General features: G+C 46.8%; 2 protein-coding genes across 2 annotated transcripts in view; both read right to left on the reverse strand.

Annotated features, from left to right (window-relative positions):
* Positions 1–10,350, reverse strand: part of ntn2 (netrin 2) — a gene marked incomplete at both ends in the record, with an annotated part of 28,147 nt that extends 17,797 nt beyond the window's left edge. The window contains one exon of the mRNA XM_083994290.1: positions 9,306–10,350. Within this exon, the coding sequence (XP_083850416.1) occupies positions 9,306–10,350 (1,045 nt within the window). The remainder of the gene's footprint in view (positions 1–9,305) is intronic.
* Positions 1–14,882, reverse strand: part of mfsd1l (major facilitator superfamily domain containing 1-like) — a 258,249-nt gene that overhangs the window by 122,514 nt on the left and 120,853 nt on the right. The window lies entirely within an intron of this gene.

Raw genomic sequence — 14,882 nt, forward strand, 5'->3', positions numbered from 1 at the left:
CACACACAGTTACCCCACCAACCTGCCACCCCCCACCCACCCACCACAGCTGCCCCCCCTCACCCAAATTAGGCTCAGCGGGGATAACTGAACACTGTTGAAAGCCATTTTTCAATTCATTAACACATCAAAGCCTACACAAAAACACTCACTAATTCTTATCTGTTGCAGAAGAAAACAGACATTGTGGCGCGCGGAGAGGAGTTCTGTGGGTGGTGGAAAAGTCGGCGATCATTGCGTGAACGCGGTTCCCCTTACGGGTCAGCGTCCAATTCAAGGATGCGTAAAAAGCAGAGTCCTCGTGTTGTCGTGGAAATCGCACAACAAACACCAGCTACGGGGTTGGCACAGGCAGGGATGCCGAGACAAAAAATAAAGGAGGGGATGGAGCAAGAAACCCCCTTGGAAAATGTTAGAGTAGAGAATCGCTTTCACCACGTTGTCATCGAGATGAACGCCGCCAAAATGCGAATGTTGGTGAAATTAAAAGCTACAGTAAGTGTGTTTGCTTCACCCCGGTCATCCTCCTCTACAGCTCACACACACACACACACACACAGTATCTCAGTCTGTGATCTAGGTGGGACTTTAAGTTCTTTAAAAACAGGAAAAACTTAGGGAATCATTTAGTTAAGTTAATCCTCCTGTTGTCCTCCTGGGTAAAGGAAGGAAGGAAGGAAGGAAGGAAGGAAGGAAGGAAGGAAGGAAGGAAGGAAGGAAGGACAAACAAAGGGAAAGAAAGAAGGAAAGAAGGAAGGGAAAAAGGAATGAAAGATAGATGATGGGAGGGAACAAATTGGGTCAAAAAGGAAGGAAGAAGTAAGGACAAAGGGAAGGAAGGAAGGGAGGGAACAGATTCGTTCAAGGAAGGAAGAAGAAGGGAGGAAAAAGGAAGGGAAAAGGGATTGTGGAAAGAAGGAAGGGAGGAAGGAAGGAACAGATTGGGTCAAAGAAGAAGGAAGGAAGGAAGGAAGGAAGGAAGGAAGGAAGGAAGGAAGGAAGGAAGGAAGGAAGGAAGGAAGGAAGGAAGGAAGGAAGGAAGGAAGGAAGGGAAAAAGGATTGTGGAAAGAAGGAAGGGAAAATGGAAGGAAAGATGGAGGGAGGGAACAGATTTGTTCAAGGAAGGAAGAAGAAGGAAGGAAGAAGGGAGGGAAGAAGGAAGGGAAAAGGGATTGTGGAAAGAAGGAAGGGAGAGAGGAAGGAAAGAAGGAAGGGAACAGATTGGGTCAGTTTGACCCAGAAGGACAACAGGGTTAAGGTAGATTGACAGAGGAACACCACGCTGTTCCTGTCTGGTCTTTCATAACAGGTGCCTCAACAAGTCGATGTGCTCTGAACGAGCTCTCAGACCGCTCTGTCAAGCGTGCTATGACAAATTGGCCCGTAAAGACCGCGTTCAACAAATAAAATGCGAGGGTGTTTGCGGAGTGCACCGCCTCTCTGTTCTCTTCCATATGTCAGGGAGAAATCTAACATCATTTTTCCTTCAGCTCCACCAAAGCCAAGCCGGTAAGCACAGCCAATTGATTTTGGATGCCTGTGCAAAACCCAAATCCCATGGCTAAAATTGGTCCTTGAAAAGTGGAGGAGCGCTCTCCCACCACCACCTTTCCCCTCTCGGCCCAGGCCACAGTCCAGACCTGCTGCAGCCCCCCCTCGGGTGCCCTCTCTGCCTGGCCAAACAGGCTCAGCTATATGGGCTCCTGCCATCATGTGTGTGTGTGTGTGTGTGTGTGTGTGTGTGTGTTTGGGCTGAGTTCTGCCTGGCTGCTCCAGCCACCTGCTCAGGGCACCGGGGGAACACCGGTTAATTAGCTCCTCATTAGAGCCAAGGCAGTGTACAGTGTGGATAAACACACACATACTCACACACATTCATGCACCCGCGCACACACACACGCACACACACATAGCAGAGACGGCTGCTTCAAGAGGCAGTAACCACTCACAAAACTATGAGGATCAAGTGGCAAAAGATCTGGAAAAAAAAAAAAAAAGGTTCAACAGAACTGAGACATAAACAGATGTAAAGGCTGCTGGCTCTGTGCACTGTAATGAGCTGTGGACAACAAGCTGAGACAAAGATTTAAGAACTCCAAACTGAGAACTAACAGGAAACTACAACTCCTGCGTCCCTGCTGTGTGCGTTACATGGGCCGTGCCATGCTCCTGCCTCTTTGTAATCAAGCCACTTTAGACCCACTTGCTCTTTCCTTCACTTCCACACACACGTACGTATCTTTCACTTTTAACTCTGACACCGTGTCCCCTCCCTCCCCTCCCTCCGCTGGTTTCTGCGGTTAGCCTCACGCCGTGGGCTGAAGAGCCAGCTCTTGGGAGCCCTTTTGAACTGAGAGTCCCCTTAATTCCTCTCCCACCCCTCCCCTAAGCCTCCCTCTCTCATTTTACTTTCATGAGACCCTATCTCAAATACTCTCACTGGTTGCCTCTCCCTCTTTCTTTTTGCATGTTTCTTTCCCCCATCCTTTTTTTCTCATGTCCATCTTTTACTCCATCTCTCCTTCTCTCTCTAGATGGCATCAGGCAGGGAAAGATTTTAACGAGATTAGGCTGGAGGGTTGCCAGGTTGGGGGGCCTGGTGTCAGTGGAGAGTTGAGTCCTTAGCTCTGTTTCCCCTCTCTCTCTGGTCCACTTCACTTCCCCACATCTAAACATTGTTATCTCTGTCCTGCCTTTGCCTTTACTCTCTGTCTGTCTCGTTTTTTTTTTTTCCCCTACAATATTCTGCAGACCTGAGCTCGGGGTCAGAAGCAGACGACTGCTGCGCAATCAAATTATCGTGGAGAATCAGTAAAAACTGACGTAGAGACAGATTTGCTTTTGGCAGACACAACCGTGAGGTCCACTCTGGGAGATACGTGTGATGCCTGGGCTGCTTTGGAAATAGAAAGTGACAGATGGGATAAATTCACCACTGTGGACAGAGATGGCAGCAGAAATGGTGAATGGGGGTTAAGGTTTTCCTATAGAGTGATCAGGTTGTGAAGCAGGCTGGTATGTGAATGCACAGAAAGCCTGAGTCCTGCATTGACAATGGGTGACCCAGAATTCAGCAGTGAAATTCATGTATATTTAAGAAATATTCATATTTTTGGCCCACCTTCAGTTACTGACACCCTACATCTAAACAAAGTGTGTAATGACCATGACAATTATGAATCTTATTCTTTGCCCTTCACATTTCAGGCTCAATCAAAATATGTAGGACTTTTTTGGGCAAAACTGATGCAACAGAAGCCAAAATGTCCAAACTTCAATTCCTACAGTTCTGAATCCTATGATCTTTAATAACTGAACATTTCAGAGCAGCTGCTCCCAGTTGAGTTGGTCCATAAGGATGTGATCATGAAATGATCCATGCTCCTTATTTGTACATTTGTTTACATTACTCACACTAGAGCTGTCTCTTCACAGACAATATCCATTCCATATGCCTGAATATCTGCAGAGACAAATGTAATTTCAAACACTGTGGCAGTGGCTGATCAATCGGACGGCTTGTGTTGGCTGCAGACGAACATAATCAGGGTTAAAGAGAGCCAAATGATTGTCATACTCCCATCTTTAACAAATATATTTTCTCTTAACAGCCTCTGAGTCTCGCTGCCACCATCAATGCCAGCTGGCAGCCAAAAACCACATATTTTCTCAGGCAACGGACCACAGAGGCCTGCAACAGCATTAAAAAAATGAGACAGAGGCTAACTGTTACCAAAACACACTGAATTCAATGAGCGATGAAAAAACAACAGATTTCAGAAAAATAAAGAGTAAAACATATGAAATAAAAGAAGAAGAAGGTAGAAGAAAGAAAACATCCAGACAGAGAGTTAATCTTGTTACACAAGGACAGAGAGGAAGTGAGCGCCGGCGGTGACGGGCACCTCGGGAGGTGATTGCTACCATCTGTGTGAGAGAGCCGATGGGGGCCGGGGAGAGCAGGGTGGGCACGCTACACGCTGCAGCTCCAACCAGTTTGTTTTGGCACCGGGATGAAACGCCACATCGCACTACTAGATTACATGTGGCTCTCTCACACATGCACAGACGCAAAGGAGATGCACATGCACGCACGCACTTGGCCCCCGGGTGGGGGGGGGGAGCCGCAGAGCGTGACCCGAGGTTTTAACCCAGCTGACATGAATGCTGTTATTTGACACTTTGCTGTCCTTAACATTTGTTTCACTGTGTTCCCCTCTTGCCAGCGAGCCTTCACGAGTGGCCTTCGCAGAACCAGAAATGCATCAATCCCTTGCGGGCTGGCCGAGGACCAGAGCTGCAATACTGACAGGGAGAATAAAAGCAGACTGACCAAACCCTCTCGTCTCAGCCAGATAAAGGAAGTTCCTTTTCGCTCCAAGCTCTGAAAGCACAACAGCACCAAAACAAAACTCACACACCTCATGTTTGTAGGCCGCTCGTCTCACGCTAACCACCCCAGAGGCATCATTTCATAGGGCTGTTGATTTTAGAACAGCATTCCTCGGCTGTGTAATTATTTGAAAGCACAGGAGGTTTCTTTTTCAAAATCACTTTCTTTCGTGAAGGGAACCCCCCCCCCCCCCCCCCGACACACACACACACATATGCACACACAAACATCTCCTGTTCATTTGAGTGTTGCGCCGTAAGTAATTGAAGTGTCGGTTCGTCGTTAGCCTCCGGCGTCAGGCGGCGGAGGTGGGGGGGTTTTAAAGTCAATTAGCAAAGGCTGGAACATGGCACATATAGTACACGCAGTAATATCAAGGCAGCTCTGGCTTTTTTCATCCTCCTTCATCTGTATCTGGCATCTTGATTTCAGAGATTCATATCACGATGCCCTCTAGGGACAGACAGCAGCATTTCAGCTGACCGAGGAGGAGTCCAATTTTAGGCTGCTGTGTGCTGCCAAGATGGATTTTCAGTGTTGAGCGTCTCGTGAGGTTAACTTGATTCTGCTAAAACCAAACAACAACCATGTTGCAAGAATAAAAAGCAAACAAATCCTCCTCCTCTACACGCTATGAATGAGATGCTATAAACTATGGTATTTTTCATGTTATCCAAATCATGCAACCTCACAAACTATGCCGCGGTTTCATGTGTGGCGTGTTTCAGAATGAGGTCATTCCTCAGTTGCCAGGCCTAAAAAGTGTCTTGACGAATCTGCACGATGCCTGGAACATGGGCCTGACCTCTGCTTGGCCTTGCTCTGAGATGCTGGGGTGGGGGGTGGGGGGGGTGGCGGGTGCTGTGAAAGGATGGAGGCCTATTTTGAAATTCTAATCAGCATTAAATAACCATCTGCCCCTTGTCAGTGAGAGAAATGAAGGGAGAGAGAGAGAGAGAGTTTTTACTTCTGTGGTCTTCAGAGTTTCCATAGCTCTGTTGAGATCTGAGAGCTTATTCTGAGCCCCGGTCCTGAGCATGTGTTCCTGGCTGGCTTCTTCCACACATGTTCACACAAACACACACACGAACACACACACACCTCTGCTGGATAACACTTCTTTCCCGAAGAAACCCATCTGTCAATGTCCCTCCAACGCCAGCTAATAGTTTCCAAAAAACAGAGGCTGAGCCCATCAAAAACCACAAGCCCCACGTCGAAGGTTTGACCGGGCTTGTGACCAGTCTTGCAACTTTTTTCATCTGTCTGTTCTGCTTCTTCTTCTTCCGCTGCGATTGTAATGCAACTGCTGCTTCATTAGCGTAGCAGACATGATCTAATAACATCTATTATATAACAGCTAATAACTTATTTTAGAGGTAATGCCTAATTCGTGGGAATTTCCTTCAGGTGATGACATGGACTGGTGTGTAACGAGTCTGCAGTGAGTAGTTATTTGGTTGATTGATTTAATTTCAAAAGGAAACTCCCCTTCTTGTGCAAAAACAAAATAGCCTACCGTATCGCTCATTCCCCACTGGATTCAATACGTCAAGTTTACTATGAAAAATATTCAACACCACGCCCAAACGCTGCAGCAGAGCAGGAACACCCGGCTCTGCTCCCAACCACAGCTCACCTGCGTTTCTGGCAAATCAGCTCAAATGGCAACTCAAACAGCCTTAACGTGACCTCTGTTTAATGCTATGAATGCATAACAGTGTGCCTGGCGCAACACTGGGAGCAGACCTGGCTTGGCTGGTCCATTAGGGATGGATGGTGTCTGGCCCTGGGCTTGTAGCGTCCCAGAGCAGTGCTCTGGACTTCCTGCTGGCTGGGTCCAAATGAGAGAGGAAGGGCTGGAGAATAGAACAGCTTGGTGCCGCAGCCAAACAGGGCCAACATGGCTGCAGACACAGCCAAGAGTCGAGAGCTACTACGCCACCATAAATTATCATCTACTCAGGATGTCACATTGTCATTGACTCCACAAGAGGCCTCTTCATCTTATGCAGCGACTGTGGCAGACTCTTATTATGAGATGATATAGCGTCTCACGTTTTTTAAGTCAACATTAAGTATTTACATTACTGCGTCGGCCATGCCAACAGAAAAGCCAATACTCCATCACAACCAGTAACCAAATAGCTCTTATCCATCTGCTTCCTCATTCTGTTCTGTGGCTCAAACTCTGGGCAGATAAATCACAGCTTTTTCCATCATGTCTCCCTCAATACAAACAGACACGCTCCTTTACGAGGCTGCCCTCTCTGACTACTAGAGCGGGGATTTGTAAACCAATGTCTTGGGGCAGGATTCATAGTGAGGGTGGCGGCAGATGGGCGTGTGTGTGCATGGCTTGTGTCTGGAGACTGTACGTGGGCTTGCCAAGAGCGCAGACAGTAATCTCGGTGCGGTGCATGTCAGACATTTAGTAAGACCCGCGAAACAATCAAACCAGCCTGTCAGGGACAATGTTTCTTCGTCTGCGGGGGTAAAGAGCGCCGCCAGTGGGAGCAGAACCTTGCAAAATCTTTAAAACAATCCTAACAATAATGTTTAAAGTGGCGAAATCTGGCTACCAGGCACGTCGTTTCTCAAAGGCTGACAGGCTCAGACGCTGGGTGTGAAATAACCATTGATTTGGCTCTACATCTGCCCACTCTGAATTCCTGAGTTACCCACACACCATCTCCCCATCAACTTAACCTTGTCACCACCCCACAAAGGCTCATGACCTCAGAGCAGAGCCTTTCAGACCCTCCCTCCAATCCAAACACCCCCAGGGCCTCACCAAGGCTCTGGTGACACCTAAGGGACTCCTCAGCTCCGTAGCTTGCCACTCTTCCACACTTTCACAGTCTTAATACTTACACCTCACCTCCACAGTGGCATGCCTCAGGGCCTGCATTGCAACCCGCCGCCATTTGACACAGCATGTTAGGAAGAAAAGCAAGCTGAGAAATCAACAAGGGGTGGGCGCATTTTAAGAACGGGCTTTAATATACACCGGAGAGGCTTTTTAAAGGCTCTCCTGCTACTTTGAGGATATCTTGGAACCGTTTCTACCGGAATAAGCTGTAAAGAGGCTTGTGGAACATGAAATTGGGGACATCTGGGACTAACTTTTTTTGGCGTGTCCGGATGTGTGATCAGGTATAGCGTGCAACATGCAATAGGCTTTAACTGCCCTGTATCAACACTGGGATTAGGTCATCAGACTTGGCCGGTGAAGCCGGGAGGTTTGAGTCCAGAAATCATGGACAGAAGTGACATATCAATCCCGCAGAGAAGAGATCTACGGGAAACGGGTGTAACATTTCGGAAACAGCTACGGGACATTTGAAAAGAGGGTGTGTGCAACAGTACGAGGGGGAAAACGCAGAAGGGTTTACAGGATATTGTTCTAGAAGGGGCTAGGTGAGCGAGGGCGTCGAGACCAGGTGAGAAGCCAAAGGTGCCAAAGGTAGTGACGGGAGGGTTCAGTGTGAGAGTGAGGGGAGGCTGCCTTCACGGACTGGTCTGATGTTGAAATGGCCTTGCTCCTTTGGCTCTGTCACTCTGTCCCCTTTAAACAGATCTGGCACTATTCAATGCTAAATATGATCTCAGGCCAGCTCACTGGGCAATTACAACATGTTTGAAAAATATACACTGTTTTTCAGTGTTGTACTCCTGCTTTTTTTCTCTCGCTCTGGCTGTAATTTTATTTCATTACAGAGAAAGGTTAAAATGGGGACAGCGGTTTCTAATATGGTTTTATTTTCCTACACTAACAAATTTTTATGACAGGCAAAATTGACCTGAATTAAGTTCCACCTATGTCTATTTATACAAACAGAGAAATACTGTGAAAGATTACAGCCAAAGAAACATCCACATATTAAAGAACAAATTCCTGCTAAAAACACATGACTAACATGATGTGTGTCCAAATCCTTATACAGCCATGACGTTAATATATGTGCTAAATAGCACATCAAAAAGCCTGTTATCGTAGAAAATCCTAATCCAATGCAAAGGTTATCCATTTACATTAACAAAAATTGCCACAGAAATTGCTATAATTTTACTTGGCACGCTTTCAGAGCACGTCTGGATGACTTTTACAGAGCATGTCTTGAGGTAAAGGCAAACACTGCCAAATAACATTCTTGGATGACTTAGCTGTAGCAGAGTGCCAATGACTTGAGCTGTTGTCATCCACTGTTTAGACTTGCTTGAGAAAATGAGTTTTTTTTTTCATGGAGAAATCCAGAAAACATGATTTTGTTGAGAGTCGGCCTGTTTCCCTGTAGAGGAATGGTAAACAGAAGAGGCTGATGGGAAGCGAAAGGATGGGCCGCGGTGCTTTCAGAGACGCTGCCAAATTTGCCAGCTCGACCTTTATGTGCTACTAGAACTCCTCACCTGAATAAATACAAACCCATCCGGTGTGTTGGCAGCGTTATTAATCACCATTAATCCAGTTAAACATCACAGTTAAAACTCTCCTCTTTCCTTCTCTGTGTTTATGAGTGTAAATTCCATTCGTTGGCCTGACTTTACATTGCTGTCCTCATATCCTGAAATCTGGTGGTGAAAAGGTCATGTCTGTATTTTAAAACTTTTCCTACATTCCTTGAAGTAAGAATGGGATGTTTGTATCATACATCACATTGCAGTCGCAGTGTATGTGTAACAGGGTTCAGTGTCTTGCCCTGGTCCCCTGCTGCCATTAGGACTACTGTATAACTCAAGATGTTACACACTGATTGTGTCTTTTAGAAAATCCTTTTTGCTACATGTTGATTGACCAAATTAGTCTCTATTATGTTATTCTTTACAGGAAAAGATAGTCTGCTATATGGAACATGCCACAGATCTCACTCACACATGTATGGAGAATGGCAGATGGATGGGAAGACTTACGTAGACACTCGTTGGCCTCGCGGGCGTTGGCCCTCTGCCACGGCCGGTCGTAGTGAAAGGGCTTGCAGCGGTCACATTCAGGTCCTTCTGTGTTGTGTTTGCAGTCGCACACCAGTTTGCCTTCCTTGTCTTTGAGACAGCGTGAGGCATGTCCATTGCATTTACACCTCCCGCCCACCTGGAAGTCTCCCACTGCATAGAAATAAGTTGGCAGCGTCGAGGTCACTGCCATGGGGTCGTCGTCCCTCCCTCCGCCGTTGCTTCCAGCCCCCAGCTCCCGGGGAAGCTGTGGTCGGTTAAAAACCACACGAATGTCGGTGACAGTCACCCAGTCCTGGAGGACGGGGCTGTTGTCAAAGTCTTTACCGGAGGGCCGTCCGTCCAGCGTGCTGAAAGCAATGAGCCCCCCAGAAAGCGGGTAGAGGTCAGTGTGGCCATCTGTGCATAGAGCCTCCTGCTCGTTCTGCTTGGTGATGGTCGCTTTGTTGGGCCGGTTGTACATACGCCGGCACTGTGAGGAGTAGAACTGGTAGGGCATCCAGGTTTTGCCGTAGTCCATGCTCTTGTAAATGGCCAGGGACTCGGGTCGCGGCGAGCAGAACTGCAGGCTGACGTAGGTGATCTCAAACTTTTTACCTAACGAAAGGGTGAGAGTCACATTGTACGGAGAGGTGTTGAGATTCTCCGACTGCCAGCAGGTGAGGTTGTGGGCCGAGTTGAGGTCGGTGAGGTAGGAGGCGGGGTGGGCGCGGCGAGGGTCGGCCGCGTCACAGATCTGACAGGTGCGTACCGAAGGCCGGTCGTCGCCCCGCTCCACCACGCTGCAGGAGCGCGACGGAGGCCGGCCGCAGATGCTGGACACCATCACCTCCTTGCCGAAGGCGGCGTTGATAAACTCGGGGATGCAGCGGCGCGCCGCACCTGTGTCATCGTAGCAAGGGTCTGGAGGGGTCTGCTGTCCTGCGAAGGGATTGGCGGCGCTGTGGGTGAGGACTGAGCATGCCAGGAGGCACAGGCCCAGCACGCACCTCCAGGGTTCCCTCATCCTGCTTAGAGGGCCCGTCTGTGAAAGCCTTCCTCTGTTTGTGCACGGATGAGTCGGTGAATGTGTCTGCAGTCAAGAGTCGATGAGGGTTAATGTGAGTAAGTGTCCTTGCGTGGGTGTGTCTGGTTTTGTGACTTTCCCCTGTGTGTGTGTGATTGAGAGTCAGTGGAAGGAGAGTGTCTGAGCTCAGTGACCCTTCGCTTCAGTCTGACCAGAGCCCTTCCTGCAAGAGAGAGAAATAAACACAAAGGTCAATGTCTCAGACACATTTTTACCATAATAGGAAATAAAATAGAAATTGACAGTAATTGGATTCCAATGCACAAAAAAACAAGTTTGTACATCTTCTAAGCCAAATTATATTTGCCCTTCTAAAGGAAAGCAATTTGGATGTTTTCTACTGTACAATTAAGTGAGTGTTTTCATTGACTAAAAAGCCTGTCAGCGGAGAAGACAGTTAGATGGGAGGCCCAAGAGAAAGGATGTGACCATTTAAAGAGAGACATTAGCGGCTGCAAGTTACTGCACCCTGAATTTCAATGCCTGCCTCTCATTCAGTACTTCCATTCAGGTCAAAACTGGCCAAGCCTTCTGGTCATGCTTGAGCAGCATGGCAGAAGTCACCCTATAATCCCTGGTGATGTTGCAAAGCAGTGGACCGTGGGTGACCCTGGTCAAACCTCTGCTTTAAGAGCTGGTCCTGGAAAAAAAAAAAAAAAAAAAGGAAGTCACTTTGTATATGAGGACAAGGCTCTAGTTTTGTGCTCTTCCTAATTTTTGCGGGAATTTGAAAGGAAATCAACCATTGCAATGCTATTGTCACACGGTGCTGACCTGAGAGAAGACGCCATTATGTTCACTCACCGAACCAGAAAATTCACAAGAAGTGATAGCTATTTGAGGATTATACTCTGTATTAGGAGAACTGAGGCTATGAGACTCCATTCAAGCCTTTCTAAATCTCTGGGTAAAGATAGGTACCTGGATGACATCATTGGTTCGCTCACAGCTAGACGAGGGGCCTCCTGGTCCCAAAGAGAGAAAGAGTGAGGGGCGCGGGGGAGAGAAAGCTTTGGGGCAAAGAAAAAGACAGAAAGAGCTGTAGATGGCCTGAGGCTTTTCCTCCCATAATCCCCTTTTTACTTCCCCGGGTGTCAAATCTAGAGGAGCCCCATTTCAAAACAGACAGCTGAGGGGTTGAGAAGGCACCCCGACCCTTCTTTGCGAGGTATTTATTAAATTACAATGAATCACACCCACCTCCTCCTTCCCCTCGCTCCCCTTCTTATACTACAGCATCCCTCTTCATCTTGGTAGAACAAAAGGCCGCCTCTGTATCCACTTCAGTCAAGCGGGGAAGGCAGACAGACGGATTTAAGGGCTAGCAACCCTCAAAAAGAGCCCAGTGGCCTGGTAAATAGGACCACTCTTCTGTGCTCAAGTGCTTAAACCCAGCCATTTGGCCTCTCCTCAAGCGCAGATTGGGTATTGAAGGAAAAGAGAGAAGGGAATTATACGGGAGTAGGAAGACAGTGAGGAAGAAAATGTGACAGAGCTGAATGCACAACTTTCAGTAGGCAGCTACACATAATTTACTCTGTTTTCATACTTATTTTCTGTGTAACTTTAGACTATACCTTGGAATAAAAACATAGCTGTACTGTATATTTCCTCTAAAGTTGCCACAAGAAAGTTTAAAGTCCATGAAAACATTGTAAAAAAAAAAAAAAAAAAAAAATCTCATTCTATTACAAAATTTTACATGAAAAATAGTTTTGCAGGGAATGGACCTGCCCATAAATGATTGGAGTGAGAGTGGGGCTTTGCCAGCACAGATAAGGACATTGATCAATGACATGTGTCTGAGGACAAGGAGGTGAAAGTGGGCACGCTGGCAGGAGTTCATCAGCCAAGGCACTCCATCAAAAGGCTGGCCGTGGTAAATCTGGCGGGCCTGACACCCACTGGGGAGGCCATGGAGAGACGGCTGATAGAATTAGCAACTCATTAGCATCCAGGCCCAGCTTCCATCAGCAGCACGCTCATCCGAGAAAAGAGACGGGGTGGGGGGCGCCGGGGGAACTGGGGCGGGAGTGGAAAGGAGCAGGAAGACTATAGGTAGAAATTATGACAGGTGAGGGAAGAAAGAAAAAAAGATGGTAAGAGGGAATTATCAGATTTGATGGGAATGCCGCAAGAGGAAGTTATACAAAGTTGTAAAAAAAATGAAAGAGGCAGGAAAATACTTGACAGACAGAAGAGGCGCAAAAAGAGGACACACAGGCACGAGGAATGAGGAGTTTAAGTGGGTAAGAAGGAAAAGAGGGACGCACGAGGGGGAGAGAAACAGTGAGGGGCACGACAGTGATAAAGCAGAAATGACTCGAGGGAGGGCGAGTGAGGACAGAGATGAATGGGAGCGGTAGGAGAGAGAGGGAAAGTGACAGAGATGGAGGGAGGGAGTTGAGGAAAGGACATAAAAAATGAGAGAGGGAGAGATGGAGGGAGAAACAGAGGGGAGACAGATTAAGGTGGAGGACTGCATCGGGCTGCGTCTGGACTTTAGATGACTAAATATGGTGTGGTCCGCGTGCTGCCGGGCCTGCTGGGAGATTCTTCCAGGGTCTGGTGCTGTCAGGCGCGTCTGGCAGATGAGCGTGTAGGTTAAACAGAGAGAGAACAGTGACAAGGCTGTTTAATTCCACTCTGTGTGCCCTCTGAAATAGATGCTAGCCTCACAGCAAGTGTTAACAATTCTCCGAGACAGTCCCAACAACCCAGCGCTGGAGCAGAAAAATCTGTTTTTTATTAAAAGCTTAAGACTTATTCTATATCACTATAAAAACTGCAGAACGTGAGCCAGTTCCACGAGATCTCTCCGAGTCTGGAAGCCTGGTCAGGATGTCGGCACAGTGGTGTAGCTGGCTGACCTTTGAGATACTAAGAATCTGTTTCAGCAAGAAATTTCTCTGCTTTAAGCATCGACAGCGTGTTTAACAAGCCGCAAGTTTCCCTCAGTGGGGGCAGACATTGTCTTTCATTAAATGTGGTTGAAGTAGCAACAGCTGCAGGCCCATGTCTCAGTCTCTCTGAAGAAGACCGTGAGTACCACACAGAAATGCTGGGGTAGTTGCAACATATACAGGAATGTACCAGGGAGAGGATGAAACTCTGAAATAAGATGTTTTATTGTTCCCAAAAGCATTTATTTTTTTTGTCTTTTAGAGAAATATGTTTTCTTTGTGAGAGTTTTAGAGCATGAGCTCAATACACATCTCATACGGATAAAACTACCTCTACCAGTTCTTCTTAGCTTTACAGAAAAACAATAAGAGGAGGGACAGTTTGCCTGGCACTATGTAATTGTAACCAGCACCACTAAAGCTCATTAATTAACACTTTATATCTAATTAGGTTAATTTACATGACAACTAAAGAATAAAACTTCACACTGTCTAATTTTGCAACCAAAAACACAGTCGCCCATTCCCAATGTACAAACTGAACTGGGCAGGAAAGGATTTAGGTTTCTGGCATCTAATGCTTAGAATAAACTACAATTTTAACTGCAATTTCAATCCCTTGTTACATTGAATGAGTTTAAAGTTCTGGTGAAATCACTGCAGTCTACCTTGACTATGTGCAAGTGTTTAGTGAGCAGGTTTTAAAGTTGTTTAATCTAATATGTAGTTTATTGTTTTTATTGTGGCTATCCTCTCGGCCAGGTCTTCATAAGAGATCTTTGAGCTCAATGCGACTAACCTGATTAAATAAAGGCTAAGTAAAAAATAAAAAAGAACCAATAACCATTCATTTCATAAGTTTAAGTGTGACGTCAGTTTCCAGTCTAAGTTTTGATTTTCGATACTGACCACACGACTCTGACCCCAGCACACAAACCTCCCACCATCTGGTCTACACGAGATAAACTGTTCCCTGTGGCAGCAAAGTCATTTCCAAGTGAATGGCTGCTTGTAGTGCAGTGACAAAAAATAAATTGTACGGTCAATTCATCACTGACACGTTCCCCTGTGGATTAATGACAAGGAAAATGTCCTACGTGTGCCGCTGGGTTAAAGCGGCTGTGGCTAAGCTACTGCAGTATTATAATTTGTCCATTAGTATTATGGGCCCAGTATGAAAAATATGAGGCTTTTAACTCATTGAGTGCCAACCACGTAATTTCTCGTTTTTCGTTCCCATGCGTTGAGTGCCGAAAACGTAATTTTACGTTTTTTGCTTTTTTTTTAAATTATGAAAATAGACACTTTAATACACATTATATGTAAATTTGGGGACTCTACGACGAGGAGAACTGAAATAGATGACGATCAAAGTCACATGACAGCTCATGATCTGGAAGTTTTTATCATAACTCGGCTTCTGCAAACGAGTTCTGCATGCAGATGCAGCAGCTGCTGCAGCGCAGCTGCTCTGCTCTCACCCGCGCTGCTGCAGCAGCTGCTCGAGCTGCTCGGAGCTGAACCAGGAAGCTCTCAGCCGACAGTCCGCCCGGTCTTCATCTGGAGCAA

This window comes from Trachurus trachurus (assembly GCF_905171665.1).
Source record: "Trachurus trachurus genome assembly, chromosome: 19".
In the NCBI taxonomy this organism is placed as follows: domain Eukaryota; kingdom Metazoa; phylum Chordata; class Actinopteri; order Carangiformes; family Carangidae; genus Trachurus; species Trachurus trachurus.